We start from the raw sequence: 19236 nt of genomic DNA on the forward strand, positions 1-19236 counted from the left end.
TGAATCATTTGCTTTTATTTTACACAGTTTAAGTAAAGAAATCATTGACAATTAAAGTTCTCATTCAATGCCTAGTGTCAGGTCTCGTCCCATTGGCGGTCCACTTTATAAGAACTGACTCAGCACTCCACTGTACTTTGACACTAGACAATATCCAAACAATCGATACAATAAACTCATCTTTTAGGTGTTGGAATGTCACGCATAGTAACCCCACAGAAAGATTGCCACGGCCATCATCACGATCGCGTTGGCATCGACAGCGTGCCTCCACACAGGGTCCTCGCTGATGTCAGGCAGCTTCTCGGGCGCCTCGGGCACTTCCTGGTCTGTGGACTCCAGGGTGGGAGAGCTGCTGTCCACTCCACACAACCACCCAATCAGGCGACAGATACGTGACCTGGCTCTCCGCTCGGTCGCTGAGGAGGGAAAAGACACGGTTTGTGTGACTCTGGCTTGTGGGTACGTTTGTCTTGATATCTACTCTTAAGTACATTTACATTTACATTTAGTCATTTAGCAGACGCTTTTATCCAAAGCGACTTACAATTGTTCAAAGACCGACGGACGCAGCCATCAGGAGCAATTAGGGGTTAAGTGTCTTGCTCAAGGACACTACAGCATGCTAGCAGGAGGAGCCTGGGATCGAACCAGCAACCTTTGGATCACTAGACCACCAGCTCTACCTCCTGAGCTACCATCCCCTCTAGCTCTCACCTGTGTTGCTGTCAGTCTCTGCTCTTTTCCTTTCTTCCCGCTGTTCGCATGCTTTTCTCCCTCTCTCAGCTTCCTTCCAGTCCAGGTCTTCCCTCTCCTCTTTGGAAAAACGAAGGCTGAACACCAGACGGTGGAGCTACGCGGAGAGGGAAGCAAAGTAGGGCTCAGGATTTCATAACCTCGACACTCACTCTTCCACTCAGTCACTAACCCACTCAGGAGAAGCACTTTCCACATCATCTTATCAAAAACACCAAAGTGGTTATTAAATTACTGTTAAGTGAAGGGGAATGCCTTAAGTGTGGCTTCTTTCTTAAATGCATGCAATAGCTGAAGCCAGACACAAATGCAATTTTGAAGCTGCATTTTTCACTCCTATCAATAGCCAAGCAGTATAGATGTCTATGTCCAAAATAAACCCCAAAAAATGTCTCATGCAGCACTTCCTTATTGCACCATCAAATATCACTATTCTGGAACAGTGTGGGAGGGGTGGGGCAAGATGTCAGAACATCTCCGACCCATCAGTGAGCCCTAAGCGGTGGGAGGAGCTAAGATACAGGCAGGGTTTGCCAATGTGGTTGTAAAAGGACCGACAACCAATGAATGGGATTGGAGGCAATCTGCCATCTCCCATTAAACTGTTAATTCAGCTGTAACTATTAAGGTCCATAAAAGGTAACCCACTCACGTGTTGATCCCCCAGGGGCTCAGAACAGAAGCTGACCATCAGCACCAGTGCCGAGGTGCAGAGGAAGAGGAGTATGGCGAAGTAGAGGTAGTGGAAGCCGCACACAAGATGGGGGCAGCTGGAGGGGAACAGGCAGCTGCCCGTACCAAACCAGAACTCCGGTAACATCCGACACAGACCCATCCCCAGGCCGCCCATCAAACCCCAGAATGCACCCTGGCAGTGTACGGAAAGTTTGAATTATTGGCATATGTAAGTCGACAAGATTCAATCTTCAGTCTCTTTTTTTTTTTTTTTATCCTATATTTTAGCATTGGTCCACAACAAATCGATGCAAAACCCTGAGGGGAAATTAAAGGAAAATTCCATTCCGGCTCTCATCTGTTTGAAAAAGGATTGCTGAATTACGGAATAAAATGAACCCCCAAGCAGTGTTTCTAGCAATATAGCCCTAAACCACTGCCGAAGCCTTCTGCTCCACCACAAACTACAACCAAGGGAAGCCAACTATATTGTCTGGGGCAATCGTGTAACTCTTGCATGGCATTGGTCCGAAAAATGTGTTTGTTTCTTTGTGAAATTTCCATTTAATTACATGCAAGATGGTCATATTTACACCAAATCAATAAGTCAAACAAAGTGAATAAACAAATATTAAGGAACTCAAACTTTCATAGAGTGGCACACAGTATCATTGGAAGGATAAGCGAGTTTTCCCTTGGGCAAACCCTTATTACACATGAATGGAAGAAGGTCGCATCTTATATTTGGCAGAACAAAAACCCATAACAGGTATCCATCTCACGGCTTCATTGACCCTCTTCACAAACACCGCCAGGAAGAAGACTGACGCGATGGGCGGAGCCAGGTAACTGGTGACCGACTGGATGTAGTCAAACAGCTGACCACTCTGGGCCGCCTGGACGACTGGGATCCAACAGATGCTGATGGCTACAATGCATAGCACCCAGACTCTGGAGAGGAGAGGACAGAGGGGTGAGGGAATTAGGGGGGTGGAGGGGAGGTTCCTGTGGAAGCTTCCGGTTTAAGATTACGGTTTAAGCTTTCACACGCCCAAAAGTTTAGCCAGATATGGCACAGAATCCTCATTCTGGGCAACCTTGAGTGTTCATGAGAGACTTCCAGTTGCATGTTATTTCCTTACAAGAGGGGTGTGTGTGTGTGTGTGCGTGCGTGCGTGCGTGTGCGCGCATGCGTCTCCCCCTGACCTGCCGACGACCATGAGCTCGCTCTCGGTGGCCTGCGGTCGGAGGCGCGTCCAGATGTCCATGGTGAAGAGGGTGCTGCTGCTGTTGAAGATGGAGGCCAGGGAGGACATGAGAGCAGCCAACATGACGGCCAGCATCAGTCCACGCAGTCCTGCACGGGGTGTAGGTGGGGGAGGGAGAGAGAGATGGAGGGGGACGAGGAAAGGGTGGGGGCAGGCAAAGGGGAAGGGTCGAGGTAAGAGACATATAAGAGACATAAGGAATTTCATTCTGGATTTCAATGACTGTACTCACACAACAACAGTAAATAATGTAAAAAAGAAATACGAAAAAACAGACATTAAACTGTAAGCAAAAAAAGGTTTTAATAAAAATTTAATGAAATAAAGGAATAATTAAAAAATAAAAAAATAAAATATTTAAAGTGTGCACTGGGCAAGTGGCATGTGCAACCGTTGGGGTAGGGTGAGAGATAACAGAAAAATTAAAGTGAGTTGAGTTTTTGAGAAAGCTTGAGGTTAGACGAGGTGATGGAAAAGGGAGTGAAAATAGTTGAAACGGTAGAGAGGAAGGGAGAGGAAAACAAAAAAAGAGGTAATTAGTGTTCCCTTTCAGAGGTGATGTGTCTTTGGTTGAAAGGAGAGCCCGACCCTCACCGTCGGGCATGACCGAGACCACCAGCTTAGGATAGGCGATGTTGGAGCAGCCCACCTCTGTCCCGCACACCTCCCTACACACCTCCGGGACCACGCAGCCAACCTCGTCTATGAAACACACACACACACACACACACACGTTGAGTCCACACCACTAAATGAAGCCAGCCCTAAATTAACACATATTTCGAAACGCGGCACAGTGAGCAGAGACCTGGGTAGAGGACCCTGCTGATCATGCCGGGGAAGACCATGAGGAACATCGGCAGCAGCTTGAAGTAGCCACACATGATGCAGCCCGCCTTCACATGAGTCAGACTGCGAGCTGCCAGACACCGCTGGACTATCACCTGGAGACAGTTGGAAATAGCTGAGCAAGCAGGAGGCGGCGGCAGCCCAGGAAGGAGAGACGGAGAGTCGGACAAACAAAAGGTTCTGGCAAAAAAAAAAAAAGGGTGTGCACTTTTGGTACACTTCACAGGAAGAAAGAGCTTGAAGCCCCAACACGGTTGTCGGTGTTCTCTCATATTAGAACGGAGTCTAATACCAATGATAGCGACAAAATGAACCGAAAAAGAAAGTTAAAACTCTGCCCCCATTACACAGGCAAGCTGTCGTTTTGTTCACGCGTTCTCTTTTCGCTCGAAAATATTGTGGTTGGTCATCGGAACAGGATCCGTTCTGGCCAAATTTAATTCAAGGACTTTCAAGTACTTTTTCTTCAGCACAATTTTGAATATATGTATATACTGCATATATAATATTAATCAAATTGTCATCTACTTTTACAAGTGTCTATTACCGACCACGCTGGATTAAATGTACGTTTCCCTGGCATCGACTATGCCGTAAAAGCGATCCTGAAAATACTGTATTACATTACGATTTGAATAACAAAACCAGGGCTAATGTCACCAGGAGGTGTTTAATGAGCGCTTTTTTTTCCAAGGACTTTTCAAGCATGAAATTCAAGCACTTTGAGGAGCTGGTAAAAAAAAAACCCTGTGAGAATACCGGCACCTTTACACCAGCCTAGACGGATCCTGTGTGTATCTACCGGTTCTGCATTATATCTCCATCCTTCAATTCACTCTGCGGGTCCTTAAAATCGGCTCAAGCTACCATATTCGGCAGGCAAACACTTAGAGGTCGAACCGAGACTCTAGAGAGCGTTCACCTGGTCCGTGCACCAGTACCAGCCCCCCACTATGGCGATCCCGAACAGCACCCCGGGCCACGGGAGGTCCCCCTCGGCGGGGTCCCGCAGCAGGCTGAAGGCGTCCTGCCGAGGGGTGTAGCACAGGGGGGAGATGTTGTAGTGCTGGGGGTCCAGAGACCGGGTGGCGCTCGGCAAGGCAGAGCCGTAGCTGGCGAGTAGTGCGGCGTAGCCTCCAACCTTAGCAAATGCTAAGGGGAGGGGAAGGGGATAGAGGATGATGAGTAACGCAGTCAAAAGTCAAGCTTCCAAATTGCGCAACAGTGTTATTGTTGCACAGCGCACGCTGGGCGGGGGAGGCCGGGAGAATGGGGGAGTTTGGATTTGATTACTTCCAGACGAAGGAAAATGGCATTGTATTAGTCAACAAGCTGCTAGACAGGAGCTCTATATACTTATTCGGGAGGCACCAATACATTTATTTACATTACAGTACTGGGTGCTCGTACTCCTGGATGGATAGATGCATAGCATAGATAGATACTTTATTTAACCCCTAGAGGGACATTTTAGTGTCATAGAAGCTCATATAAAAATAAGACAATAAGGCAAAACACACACACACACTCACACACACACACACACACACACACACACACACATTATATACAATACATATAAACCTAAATGTAACAGAAACAGTAAGAAGATGACTGAAATAAAATAAAAAAGAAAAATTGGCAATGTACATAAACTGAACCTAAAGATAAACAATGAGCAGTAAGGACTTGGTAATGAACAATAAACCTCATGATACATAGCAAATATAAACCTATAAATTGGCACAAAAAAGCCTTTCAAATGAACCTCAAATTAGATTTGTTATTAACCTCATGCCTAACAATGTACTGAACACATGTACTAAGTTATGATACAAATACAGATTTCTTATTTTGTCATAATAATAGCGAGATCACTGATTTTGAATATCTTGTGTGATTTTTCATCCATCAATTTATTCACTGCTTTGTTCAAACAAAGTCAAATAGAACAACAAGTAACACGTCACATGCAACATGTCACCAAGTTCCAAAAACAACTCAACCCCATCGCACTGGCATTGGGTTCAGGTTTCGGAGCATTGTTAAGAATACGGCAGTGAGTCGTGCAACAGACCTGATCCCGCTATTTGAATTCTGTTAATATTTGTATTTATGTTATAGTTCTAATAATCTACTCACTGTTAGAAGTTATATGAAAATCATCCACTGCTGAGCCTGCCAGAAGTACGAGTCCTCTGCTGATTCAGCAGTAACTGTTAATGGAGTAATGGGTGTAAATCAGGGAAGCCACCTTCAGACCTGTTTTTCCACTGTTTTTTGTGACTCCTTGCATTTTTTTTTTTTTTTTTACCCCCCGGCTCTTGTTGTTGCCGCATTACAACAGCCTGATCCCTGTACTTATTGTAGGGGCGAGGCCAAAACACACTGGACTTACAGAAGCCGGTGAGGACGAAGGCGCCGGCGATGATCACGAACGTCTGAACCGTGTCGGTGTACATCAGGGCAGCCAGGCCGCCTGGCCACAAACAAGCATCAGTCAGAGAGAGACCAGCGCACGGGGGCCAAAGCACCACAGTTCACACACCTTTACTGTTGGATCAACCCATTAACACAATCGGAAAACGCAATAAATGCATGTTGAAATAGGTCGGAGTACACCCCCTTACCCGTAACAGTGTACAAGGCTGTGATGGAGAGGAGGGCGATGACCGCCACGTAGATGTTCCATCCCAACGCCTGTTGGATGAACACAGCTCCTGAGAACATGTCCACCTGAAAGAACAGAACAGAAGAGAGCCTGTTCCGAGCTCTAAAATGGGAGTCTCAATGTAATATTTTCGGGGCCCTCGGGGACCCGGTAGCGTTTCCATGCGCTTGCCGACTTCCTCTCACAGAGATCTTGGTGAAGATGTAGAGGAACAGCGAGATGACCGAGAGGTAGAGGCTTATCCTGGTCCCTCCAAACCTCTTCTTCAGGTACTGGGGCATTGTGACCACCTACAATAGGAGATCACCTTTTAGCCTATTCACCGAGAAAACCAGTGTTTGGCGCGGAAGTTGAGTAGGACACGAGGAGCGCTCACCCCGGCTGTGAGGTAGACGGGTACGAACAGCCAACCCAGCAACAGCACAATAAACAACGCCTGGTAGAAGAGAAAGACAGCGACACTGTGTCATCGTACGTTGACGACGGCTGCGCCCCTGGACACCCCAGGAGAGACTGGAAGGACCCCTACGTCAAATACGTCAAGGTGCTGGATTGGTATTGATTAAAGCTTTAATAATGAATTATGGCGATTCATCGTAGAACAAACTCATTTGTCCCGTTTGGTGGGGCACAACTTACGTTCCACTCAAACCCGCCCACTGCGATACCGCTGGCGGCCCCGGTGCCTGCCAGTCCAACAAAGTGACCGCTACCAATGTTGCTGGCAAACAGCGATGCACCAACCTAAAAAAAGGAACAAAATAAACAGATGTAGCCTCACCACATTAAGAGAGACGTGTGTCAAGATTTAAAAAAAGAGCAATTCATGTCAACTTTCTGTAAGTTACCCTTAGTTTCCTCCTCTTGATAATTCATATCAAAAGGGATTTGGCAAACATGAGGAGTGGAACATTCAAGTGAATTTGATCTCACAATGCCTTTCCCGACACCTACGCAGCCCCTCTGACATGGTTCTACACATCGATACTCTACGACAGGACAGGCTTTGCCTCACCGGCCACCAAGTCATGGTTCGTCCGGCCAGGAAGTAGCCTCTCACTGTTCCACGATTGGTGCGGAACATAGACTGGAATAAAAACAAGACAAAATCAATTACCTGGGGAAGGGTCTAATGCATTAAAAGAAAAACAAAAAAACAACAACACACAAGTAGACAGTTTAGGATGCGCTTACCCAAATCCCAACACCGATGACCAAGATGAAGTACCCCACGATGACGGAGATATCCGCTGCGTTGTTGACGGTTACCTTTCCGGGTAAAATGGGCGCCAAGGAAATATTCTCCATCGCTCTGTCTGTGGCCTGATGCACCCGGCTCAACAATATACCTTTAATCTTTTAATCTAATGCAGGTGAAGATACTGCCAGACTATTATTGGAAAAGCCGTCAGTCTAGCTCTATGAGTTCACTGAGGCTACTGGCCAGTACTGTGGGCTTGGACCTTTGGTCAGAAAAAGGAACACTGAGCAGATTCAGCAGAATATCAACGACACTAAATATTAACACCACAGTACGAAAAAAAGCCCCTCAGTCAGGTTTCAGTGGTTTTCACTTGTCATCCTGCTTTGCCTATGTTCTACCAACTACACTCACTGAGCACTTTATTATGAACACTATACTTATACTGGGTGGGGCCTCCTTTTGCACTCAAAACAGCCTCAATTCCTCTTGGCATGGATTTCACAAGATGTCGGAAACATTCATTGAGATTCTTGTCCATGTTGACATGATTGCATCGCCAAATACCTGCGGATTTGTCAGCTGCACATTCATGCTGCGAATCCCCCGTCACTTCCCAAAGGTGTTCTATTGGATTCGGATCCGGTGACTGGGCAGGCCACTGAAGAACATTGAATTCATTGTCATGTTCATGAAACCAGGTCGAGACGGCTTTTACTTTGTGTCGTGGTGCGTTACCATGCTGGAAGAAGCCATTAGAAGATGGTAAATTGGGGCCATGAAGGGATGCACATGGTCAGCAACAATACTCAAATAGGCTGTGGCATTCAAGCGAGGATTGATTGGTATTAAGGGGCCCAAAGGGTGCCAAGAAATAAGTCCCCACACCATTACACCACCGCCACCGGCCTGTTGACAGTTGACACAAGGCAGGTTGGTTCCATGGATTCATGCTGTTGCCACCAAATTCTGACCTTACCATCTGTGTGCCTCAACAGAGATTCATCAGACCAGGCTACGTTTTTCCAGTCTTCAACTGTCTATCAGTAGTTACAGAAATACTCAAACCAGCCCGTCCGGCACCAACAGTCATGCTATGGTGGAAAACACTGAGATCACATTTTTTCCCCCCATTCTGATGATTGATGTGAACATTAACTGAAGCTGCTGACCTGTATCTGTATGATTTTATGCACTGCACTGCTGCCACACAATTGGCTGATTAGCTAACTGCATGAATAAGTAGGTGTACAGGTGTTCCTAATAAAGTGCTCAGTGAGTGTATAAGCTCATTTGATCCTCAGTTGGGTAAATAAACAAAGCAATAGTAAGCAAATAGTTTTTTTTATTATCCAATAACACTGCTGTCATCAAAATATCCATTTGCCATTCAGTTCAAAAACATCAGTTCCTATAAATGAGATGACTCACTCGACCTGAATGTGTGTAATGGCGAGGGGTATGAAAAATTCATGATCAAGAAATGTCCTCACATTACATTTAACCTATCAGCACACGACTCTATTAGAATAGGAAAGACAATCTGCATTCAGGCAATCATAACCTCCAAGCCAGGTACCGTGAAAGCTCCAGCCTGGGAGTGCTAAGGTAAAATTCTAACCTTCACATTTACTGCTGATTAATTCTCTAAATTGAATCCGTTTTCAAACCAGCCTCGAGAAAGGAAGTTTAAATGAAAATATTACTACAAAGATCATTCATGGAGGGAGGGGGGTTGGGGGGGCAAAATAAACACATTCATGGCCTTTCTCCTTTCTTGATCTTAAAATAGGTTTTCAGTGTCCCCCGTCCTGGCAAATGGAAGCTGAGGATACATTCAAGTACAGGTCCCCTGACACCTTGTTGGCCCCACTGGCTCGCTGTTGGTCTACTTGTCTGGATGTATAAATTACTTTAAAAACCACTTCTGAGATTTAGGACTAGATTAAAAATAATTAAAAATAAAATAACATTGATACTCCAATATACTTCAATTCCATTTTTCAATTTCTTAATTGATTTAGTAAATTGTAACATTGACACTGTGTTATGAGAGTTATGCAACCATTTTAGTTATCTCATATCTGTAATGGACTGTATTTGTGCTGCGACATTTTTTGTAAAGCGCATTAGATTGTACATTGAAAAGTTGGTAGCAATTAAGTATAAAAATGTCAACATATCGATATACAATCGCATCGTGACCATTTGTATTGAAATTAAAACGAATCGTGAGATCCTGCCCCATAACCAGCAGTACTCAGATTGTCTAGAACACTCACTTCCTCACAAATTGATGTTGATCATTAATATTACATGATTGATGATGGTGAAGAGTAAAGGCTGGTTTATGCTTCTCCCTCTCTACGTAAGTGAACGTGCGTCGGCATCATACAGAGATGTTCCTATGGCTGAAATACAGGTACTCCTCACTTAACGACCTACTTGTTTAACCACTGTTCAAACTTAGGACCAGCTCTCTGACCAGTCTGTATAATATATAGAGATATATATATTATATGCAGTGTATATGCTTTATACACTGTATATACTATATTCAATATATATACTACAGTATATAAACTGTATAAACTATATACAGTGCATATACTATATACAGTGTATCCTAGGGGAACAGAACTCTGTCGTTAAGTGAGGAGTACCTGTATTAGAATAAATATTTTTTCCCTGACAAACGTTAATTAAAAACTTTATACAACAAAAATTATATGCAAAAAATATTCTTTCCCAAGTCAAGTTCCTATCTGCCGAATTTTATTCCGCATTTCAAACCCACCTCCTGACAGGAAGTTGGACTATTCACCCAATCGGCGCGTTTGACATGCAGGACCGTGCAACCTTTTGAGATTTGGGCAGTGGTGCGTTGTCTCCTCAGCGAGCCTCTGTGACCCATTACCCCCTTAGCTGTGCAGCTCCGTGGGACGTTTATGTGTACCTACGCAGAAGCATAAACCAGGCTTAGTTCTGGTGATTTTAACACAGTATGAAGCCTGTCATAGTGTCTCCAAAAGGCTAATGCCCAGTCTTCTTGTAGTCGTCTTTGGCTAGCCTTAATCTGGACAGGATGTGTTTCTTGGGGAACTTGAGAGTGGTACAGCCAAACTGACTGACCCCCCCGGTGTCGCCCGGGAGCTTCTCACGTCTCTGGACCCAGCTCCTCCAGCCGGGCTTCCAGCAGTACACGCTATCGTAGAACCGTGAGCCGTTCTCACCCCCAAGTACATAAATCCTTCGCTTCCAGCGGGCCACACCGCCAGCTGCAATGCGTCGCGGTAGACCCGGGAACACCACCGGGCTCGGTGCCCGATCGCTGCCACCGCCGCCGCCGCCTCCTCCTCCTGCGCCCCCCCGCTCCCCCGTGACAGTCCCTCCGCCCCCAGTCACCTCCCTTTCCACCCCGGACCCCCTACCCTCTCTAAAGAACAACACGCGTCCCGTGGCGTCCAGAGTCTCCAGGTTGGTATAGATTCCGTCCATGAATTTGCTGGTGTCCCTCATGTAGCCGCCGATGGCGCAGACTCCTCCTCGCACAGCCACGCCTCCCGACAGGCAGGTGGCACCAGACTCCAGAGACACGCGCGTCCAGCAGTCCGTCAGGGTGTGGTATATCACCACTCCGGAATGCACCACAGCTCGGTTCTGGTCTAGCGTGGTTCCACCCAGCAGGTACAGCCGTCCACGCAGGGCTGCGCTGGCAAAGGCGCGTAGAGGGAGGGGGAGTCTGGGGCCAGGGCCCCACTGGAGTGAAGCCAGGTCCATGGTCTCACAGGAGTCTAGGAGGGCGGAGCGGTTACTCCCGCCCAGGGCGTAGAGTAGATCCCCACAGCCTAGCAGCCCCAACATGGCCCGGGGCTGGACCATGGGAGGTCGCTCAATCCAGCGGTCCAGCACGGCGTCATATTCATGCACCGCGGCAGACACAGAACCCATCCTAAGAATTCCCCCGGCTACAAACAAACGGTCGCCGACAGCAGTGCAGCCGGGACAGACCAGCGAATCCAGCGCAGCCAACTTCTCCCACTTGCCTGTCCGAGGGTCAAAGCAGTCGACCGTGTTGTTCCTCTCAGTCACATTGTGATCCTCGCGTGGCGTCAGGTCCACACAGACAATCTTTTTCTCAAACATGCCCTCCCTCGGTCTTAGCGGGCCACCGAGGCCCTCACCTGCTGCGGCCGGACCCAATTCCTGGCTCAGCCGTCGGCTCTCCTCCTGGGAGAGCAGTCCTGGCCGCAAGTGGTGAAGCAGCGCTGGCATGTAGGCATAGCGATCCAGGGGCTGGTGTTCTGCCCAGCGCCGAGCCGCGTCATAGACCTCGGCCTCCGACTCCACCCCAAGACGGTCGGAGCCAAGGAGGCTTCCCAGGGTGCCGTGGTCCAGCAGGAGGAAGTCCTTCTGGCGAGCCACGCGTGGAAAGTGTTGGGCCACGAGCCTGAGGGAAGCCCGCAGCAGCAGCTGGTCATGGTGGGAGCGAGCCAGGGAGTACATCCCCAGGCAGTTGTCCACAGACAGGTGCTCAAATAGAAACCTGGGGCAGGGGGCCAGACACACAGAAGAGAATGAGGAAAGGTGCGGAAGACAATATAGATATACTGAATTATTTAAGTGGAAGCCACAGCTTTTGGACTATGCTATACATGTCATAACGTACACATATTTTAGGATTTTACAGGAACTCTGGCAGTGCCTACCTGGAGCACAGGTCCTGCAGGGGCAAGACTTGAAGCCGATTGGCTGCCACAAAGAGGTCCTCAGCCGTGTCCAGAGAAAGCCCCGCCTCCCCGGTGTAAACAAACTGGATGACAGTCTCCATGACAGACGGCGTCACCTCCTCCAATCGGATCTCGGTCAGGCGAGACTCTACCAGAGGGCTGGTGAACATCGCCCGGAAATATGGGCTAACGGCTGCCAAGAGCACTCTAGGGTGGTAAGAGATAAATTAAGAGGGAAAAGATGAGTGCTTGCCCACCTCAGATAGTTTTGGGCCGACGGGCACTGTATAGGAGAGAGAACTGGCAGCCATACCTGTGACACATGAACTTTTTCCCCTCCACTAACAGAGTGACATCACACAACTGTTGGGCATCCAATAGCTGCTTGAGTCCTGCAGCATGAATTGTGGGAAGGTGAGAAAGAATTGAAAAGAAGGGATGCATTAAAGGTATTCAAGTAAAACAAAGGACAATTAAGCTACAGGAAAACAAAGTCCCTCAGAGGATGTGAGCATATCACATGGATTTCCTAATATCATTCCCTGGAATGGAACTCCACTCGTTTTGATAATAACTTTCTTTCCTAGCTCAGAGCTCCTAGTTGGAGCTCCAGGGGGGCGGTCAGAGCTAAACTGAAGACTGAGCGTTCACCCTACGACCTCGGTGCTTCTGGTTGATCCCGGTCATTTTTCTCTTTGTCTTCCGGACAATTCTCACTCTACAGGCTCTTTTGCAGAATTTAATCAGCTAACAAAATCACAATTCTTTGTTAATTGTTAAATCTGACATTTGGTCTACTTACTTGGTTTTAGGAGTGATCACACATGGAACATATATGGAACATTATATTTCAACAAATATTTTGCTGCCATGTTGGGTATTTGACAAATGTCAATATTTTGACTGAATGTCCGGTGGTATTCCTGATCTTCTTGTAATGCAAGTTATTGACGGCCAGCTGAACTCCTGTTCTGCAAGAAAGAAGCACTGCTTTCACAACAAAGTAAGTTTGTAAGTCTTCAGGTAAAGCTCGCACTACTGATAATAGACCGATCTTTGGGGCAGTTTGGTCTAGATCTGGTATTTAACAGTGTGTGACTAAATTCATATGCTATATATTATCTCTCACTTGAAGCAATACGAATCTTGCATCGACGCATCTGCTTCTGATGTAAACACAATTGTGAAATCTTTGCTTCATGCATTCCTTTTAGGCCTGCAGGACGCTAAACAGCGGCTACTCCTACTATTAATGCAGAATACATAGAGCAGGAACCTGCGATGTCCTTGTTCTAAAAGGTCGTATCTATGCATTGGGCAATGAAGTAAGACATCAAGTACTGGGTACTTGGACTTGAATGTTCAGCCCAGTGTTTCCTGAAAGTCAGCAAAGAACTTTAAATTTCTGTTAACATTTCAGCAAGGTTCATTCTTATGTTTCACCAGGGGTGTTTTTAACTATGTACACCCTAAAGTAGCATTTGTCTCAAGGTGTCATTTTAAAACACAAGAGAGCTCTGGTCTATTATACATGATCAAAACCATGTCCAATGCAGATTCTATAATATTCTTTGTTTGACTTGATTTTTTTATGCAATTTAATGGTTTGTTTAAGGGCCGGGACATAGAGATCTGCATCTGTACTATTGTTGGGAGGAAGGGAGGGAGGTCGCGGAGCTGTACAGCCCATTCTCTTCATCTTTCTCTCTATCCTATATATCTATCCTGTACCATCTTTTTATTCTTAATTAAAATTACAAAAAAACACTGACTCCTGTATTCAATTACAATAACTACCACAAAACAAATCAATAACCACTACTGGATCCATACTGGATCACATGGAATATAGCGTCCTTAAAGTAGTTTCCACAGGGTTCATTCTGGCATTACTTCAAGGACATTCAAGGACTTTCAAGTACTTTTTAAGCCCTACCTTTTTATTTTTATGGACAATAAACAAATATAATAGATTTTCAATGTGTGGACACACAGTGTGTCCCCGTTATACAGGAGCTAATTATTGATGGAGGGAGACCGGTCACGATCTATACCTGATCTAAGGTCTCTATAGCCTTCCATCCTCTGCTGCCATGATAGAGACACACAAGCAGACACTTTTATTTTTGTAGCGTCCGACTAAGTATTGATAACACACTTAGTATTTAACAAAATAGAACTGATTCTATTTGATGAACGTCAGCGCTGATACGTGAAAAATTAACTAAATCGATTTTATTGCTATTTATTTAAAAAAAGCAAAACGACGGTGGGGTGGTGGGCAAGTAATGTAATCGGTGTATGCCTGAATGCCGTGAAACACAAATAACCGCGGCAAACCCAGTAGCTCTTGTGTGGGAGACTTCGCTCCCCACGTACATCACTAGCCTTGGGCACCCGTGACCCTATCGCAGGTCCACCAGTTGTCCTTTCTTGGACCACTTTTGGTAGGTAATAACCACTGTATACCAGGAACACCCCACAAGACCTGCTGTTTTGGAGATGCTCTGACCCAGTCATCTAGCCATCACAATTTGGCCCTTGTCAAAGTCGTTTAGATCCTTACGCTTGCCCATTTTTCCTGCTTCCAACACATCAACTTCAAGAACTGACTGTTCACTTGCTGCCTAATATATCCCACCCATCGCAGGTGCCATTGGAATGAGATGAGCAATGTTATTCCCTTCACCTGTCAGTTGTTTTAATGTTTTGGCTGCACTTCCTGGTTTTCTCTACTGTAAATCATAGCTTTTTAAAGGCATTGGAAATTGGGATTCAGTTGAAGCAATTCAATTCTGCAAAAGAACCTCTGAAAAGAGATAAAATAGTGACTAATTTGAAATAAAAAATGACATGGCTGAAACTAAAGCACCGTGGTCCTATGGTGCACTTTCTGAATGTCTTGAGCAAAGCCACAAGCTCAGCGAGGGATGAGGGAGCCACTGGGGACAAGATGAGTGGTGAAATCCCCAGACTTTAGCAAGTTGTGGGCAGGCTACAGTTCCAAACGCGTAGCGAGGAACTGTACACCCTCTCCTTGTCGTACCGTGTGTTATGTAGTCCCCTAATGGAGTAGTGCTGTCATCCGGAAAGTCCTCCTCCTCTGAGTCACTGTCGGACAGGGGTTCCCCTCCTCCCCCGTCCCCATCCTGCCACGGCTGGGGGCGCCAGGTGACTGTGCCCCCCCGAACCGCATTCATCTGAGAGAGGTATGCATGCTTGGTTAAATCATCTGCCAGTGATATGAAATACAGTGACGTAAAAATGCATTAGCCCCCTTACTGGTTTCCTTTATGATTGGGTATTTGTAACACCGAATGGTTTCAGATCTTCGGACAAATTGTAAGATTTGACAATATCAACGTGATATAAAATTATAGAAAGCGTTTGGCTGCTGTTATCGCGGCTAAAATGTGCTGCAAACAGTTATTAAGGTTAAGTTGGGCATTTACTTTTGCACATTGGTGATATGGGTGTTTGACAACTTCATAATTGAATAAATTATATAATAATTTCAATAAATGTGTTTTGTGTTTTCACAGATTATATTGTCTAATATTATATTTTGTCATAAGATCTGGAACCATTCACGTGGCAAATATGCAATAATACAGATCATCAAGAAGGGGGCAAATACTTTCACGGCACTGTACAAATGCTTACAAAAGCATCATTATCACTGTACACTACAGGCTATAATCAAGATAGATACACATTTGGCGCACACACACACACACACACACACACACACACACACACACACACACACACACACACACACACACACACACACACACACACACACACACACACACACACACACACACACACACACACACACACACACACACACACACACACAGTGTACCAGGGTGGAAAAAAAAAAAATGGTAATAACATTACAGCTACTCCTCACTTAATGATTGAGTTCCGTTCCTAGGACCAGGTCGTTAAGCAAATTGGTCGATAAATGAAGAACCGTGTTATATCACGGTAAGGGGGCGTGGCAATTGCAAACGCTAGTGTAGTGAATACTGACAGACGGCGGAAACGAGACTGAAACTGAGAACTGTAATGCGCAATGAGATGCTTGACGCTGAGACAATTGACACTATTATACGCAGCTTACAATGCTGGTGGTCAGAGAGCTGGTCGTAAGTCCGAGCGGTCGTTAGGTGAGGAGTACCTGTATAATGTATGAAGCATTATCTTTAACATTTTCCTGTCTGGCTCAGATCAGATCACCCAGGTCAAGCCAGCCAGGGGGAGTTGTACAGTCAACAATCTAGTTAACAATATGCAGTCTTTGAATCTTTATCTTTGAAATGTCCCTCCACAATTATAAAGGGGACCTATTTTGCTCATTTCCAGCTAGATATTTTTATTCTGGGACTCCACTAGAGTAGCTTTCCATGATTCACAGTAAAAATATATATTTTTTAATTTTACTGGCCCTCTATGCGGCCCCTCAGTTCAGCCTCTGCTGAAACAAGCCATCATAGCTTCTGTCTCTTCAAGACCCCCTCCATAAAAGCCAAATTTCTCCCGATTGGCCCAATTCCTGCCTCCTCAAACCTAGCCAGTGTGGGCAAAGTGTGGGCAGTGAAGGTACTGCAGGTGGGACGCAGGATGTCATGCTCAATTTTGTAATTAAGTTTGAAATTACAATAAAGTATTTATGATTAAATATTTAAATTTAAAAAAGGAATCAGAACAAATTAAACCATGGGAAAAAAAATCCATGGGATTTAAATTACATGTTATTCTTCATGTATCTGACCTTGATTTTTTAATTTGTTAACCCTGTTTTTACATTTGTTGCTTTATAAATTGCTGCGTTGCCCTAGGCCCACGTTTACATACAATTGTTTTGTTTTTTTAAAAATACATAGCAAAATACTTGGTCCTGGTCTCGTGTGTTGATCAGAGTTGTTATTAAAAGTTCGGGTGCACCACAGAGGATTTTCTGATTTCCAGTTGGGCCCTGGCATTCCCAAGTTTGGGAATGGCCGTAATAAAATTTCTTGTTCTCGATTGGAAATGGCAAATAGTCAAATCCAACCGTACACGTTCGATCCCAAATGAGATTCTGAAAATGAGAGTGGACACAACAAAGATTACAGCAGGACGTCTCTGTTCGGTAAATATTATGCTCAATACCTGCTTATTATGTGACATAACGGGTAGATTTTGCCCGCTAAACTAAACTGGGTTCTGAATTAAGCCCGGGTGTGTCCGGATCCAGGACACATGTTCCTCGTCCCGAAATGGAGACAAATTACATGTTTGTCTGTTCTTTACGGTTACACGGCTAAACTGGAGGCTTTTTCTCCCCCCCAAATCTAAAAACTTACAATGCAATCATAGTAAGTTTTTAATCAATAATTCCGTTCAGTGTGTACGCTGTTAACGTTGACGTTGTGATCCCGTGCCCAATTTACATACACAAACACACTTATTTTAAGGATATTAGTCTTTGTTTTAAAGCGTAATCTCAAAGATCTCCGTCGCGTTGTTTTTGGCGACGCGTGTGGCGAAAGGCGGTAACTGCCGGTGTGCGGCGGAGGGAATGCATGTGAACGCGGTGTGTGTGTGTGTGTGTGTGTGTGTGTGTGTGTGTGTGTGAATGCGAATGCATGGCGGGAAAGCCGCCACAGACGTCCGGCTCTCCGGGGCTTTCACCAGTGGCCCACGGGCTCGGTCACCCGGTGACAGGCATTGATTAAACGCATGTTTTCGGCGCGACCCCCGTGCACCGTGGGGGGCCATATGACCATATGGACCATATGAGGAAATCCGGCGCGAGCTGACGTCAGCGCGGTCCGAAAGTGGATAGAAAACCGTTGGGAACCAGGCGCTGGGAAGCCCTGAGCTCACAGCCATTACTTTGTCATTCGTTTACCTCCTTATGTGACACTTAATAAACATATATAAGTGACAAAAATAAGTAGAAGCATATTATGTCCCCTGTCTGGCTCAGATCACCCAGGTCAAGCCGGCCAGGGGACGAGTTGTAGGGTATACAATCGAGTACACAATATGCAGTCTTTGCATCTTTATCACATGCATTGACAACGCGTCTATCGAGGTGCATATATTATTATATTATATTATTATATTATTATTGTTGTTGTTTCACATTACCTTAGCTCTTCGTCTCGTTTCCACGGTGAAGCCTTGAGTGAGTACCTCAACGGGAACCGGTGGGCCAGTTGCGGTAAATGTTTCCGAACACCCGTTCGCTTCAGTTCAGTCCAGACCAGAGACTCTTTAACGGTCCCATGTGTGATGATCCGCGGGGCTCCCTGGATACTTGGCCCGGTACCGGGAGTGAGGGAGCACGGCCTTGTGAGAGAGGAGCGTGGCTCCCACCAAGCCTCATGCAGGCCAACCAGTCTCTTTTACAGAAAATGAACAAATATTAGTCAACCATGGCACAATGTGAATACGCCCTTCATGGCTACGCACAACGAAGTCATATAAATATGTATATATATTTTTTTTTAAGCGGTGGATATGAGAAAGATGCAGCTGACTTTCGTCGGCCGCACTTGTCTTACTGCAATGTGACGCTTCCGTGTTTCCGATTGGTTAACCTTTGAACCGTGACGATTTGTTTTGGGTTCGCTAGTGCTCCTTTGCACGAGAAATTAAAAAATGTATTTAAATTTCTAGTAAAATATTTGACACAGTTGGTTTATATATGTAAAGTGCGTCTACAATGATATTCATACACTTGTATAGAAAAAAACCTCTCTCAGTTTTCAATTTTATTTTCTGATTGGTCAGTTCAATTTTGACCCCGCCTCCTCTGACCGTACGTACTTCCGTATTCCGAGCTCAGGTCGCTAATGGTGCGTTCAATTAAAATTGGAACTCGGGAAATATCTCAGCTCGGCTTAGGAAACTCTAAAGGAACGACCATTTAAATCAGAATTCCAAGTCGGAATTTCGGGACGGATTGCAGATTTGTTTTTCTTTTACGCGAAACCTTCAATCTCTCTTCCAAAAACATAAAAACTAAACACACATTTACTGCGGGCGTCCATGTTTTTTTTTTTCTCGAGCAGAAGCAATAGAATAGCT

The 19236-nt window shown here is 45.5% G+C and overlaps 2 protein-coding genes across 2 annotated transcripts; both read right to left on the reverse strand.

Moving 5' to 3' along the window:
• Nucleotides 1-195: 195 nt before the first annotated feature.
• On the reverse strand, nucleotides 196-7264 carry slc5a2 (solute carrier family 5 member 2). The gene is made up of 14 exons (XM_080007481.1): nucleotides 7235-7264; nucleotides 6859-6963; nucleotides 6596-6655; nucleotides 6405-6509; nucleotides 6179-6284; nucleotides 5947-6027; nucleotides 4471-4700; nucleotides 3508-3643; nucleotides 3294-3401; nucleotides 2638-2788; nucleotides 2214-2382; nucleotides 1409-1624; nucleotides 718-853; nucleotides 196-419 (listed from the first exon to the last, which is right to left on the reverse strand). Exons 1-14 carry the CDS (start codon nucleotides 7247-7249, stop codon nucleotides 199-201), a joined length of 1839 nt encoding a protein of 612 aa, XP_079863607.1. The 5' UTR covers nucleotides 7250-7264; the 3' UTR covers nucleotides 196-198.
• A 1502-nt stretch (nucleotides 7265-8766) lies between these two features.
• LOC307235108 (kelch repeat and BTB domain-containing protein 8) lies at nucleotides 8767-18530 on the reverse strand. The gene is made up of 5 exons (XM_080007093.1): nucleotides 18295-18530; nucleotides 15197-15350; nucleotides 12464-12542; nucleotides 12130-12357; nucleotides 8767-11966 (listed from the first exon to the last, which is right to left on the reverse strand). The coding sequence occupies exons 2-5, from the start codon at nucleotides 15348-15350 to the stop codon at nucleotides 10454-10456; spliced, it is 1974 nt and encodes a 657-aa protein (XP_079863219.1). The 5' UTR covers nucleotides 18295-18530; the 3' UTR covers nucleotides 8767-10453.
• Nucleotides 18531-19236: the final 706 nt, after the last annotated feature.

This window comes from Zeus faber (assembly GCF_960531495.2).
Source record: "Zeus faber genome assembly, chromosome: 9".
NCBI classification, from domain to species: Eukaryota; Metazoa; Chordata; class Actinopteri; order Zeiformes; family Zeidae; genus Zeus; species Zeus faber.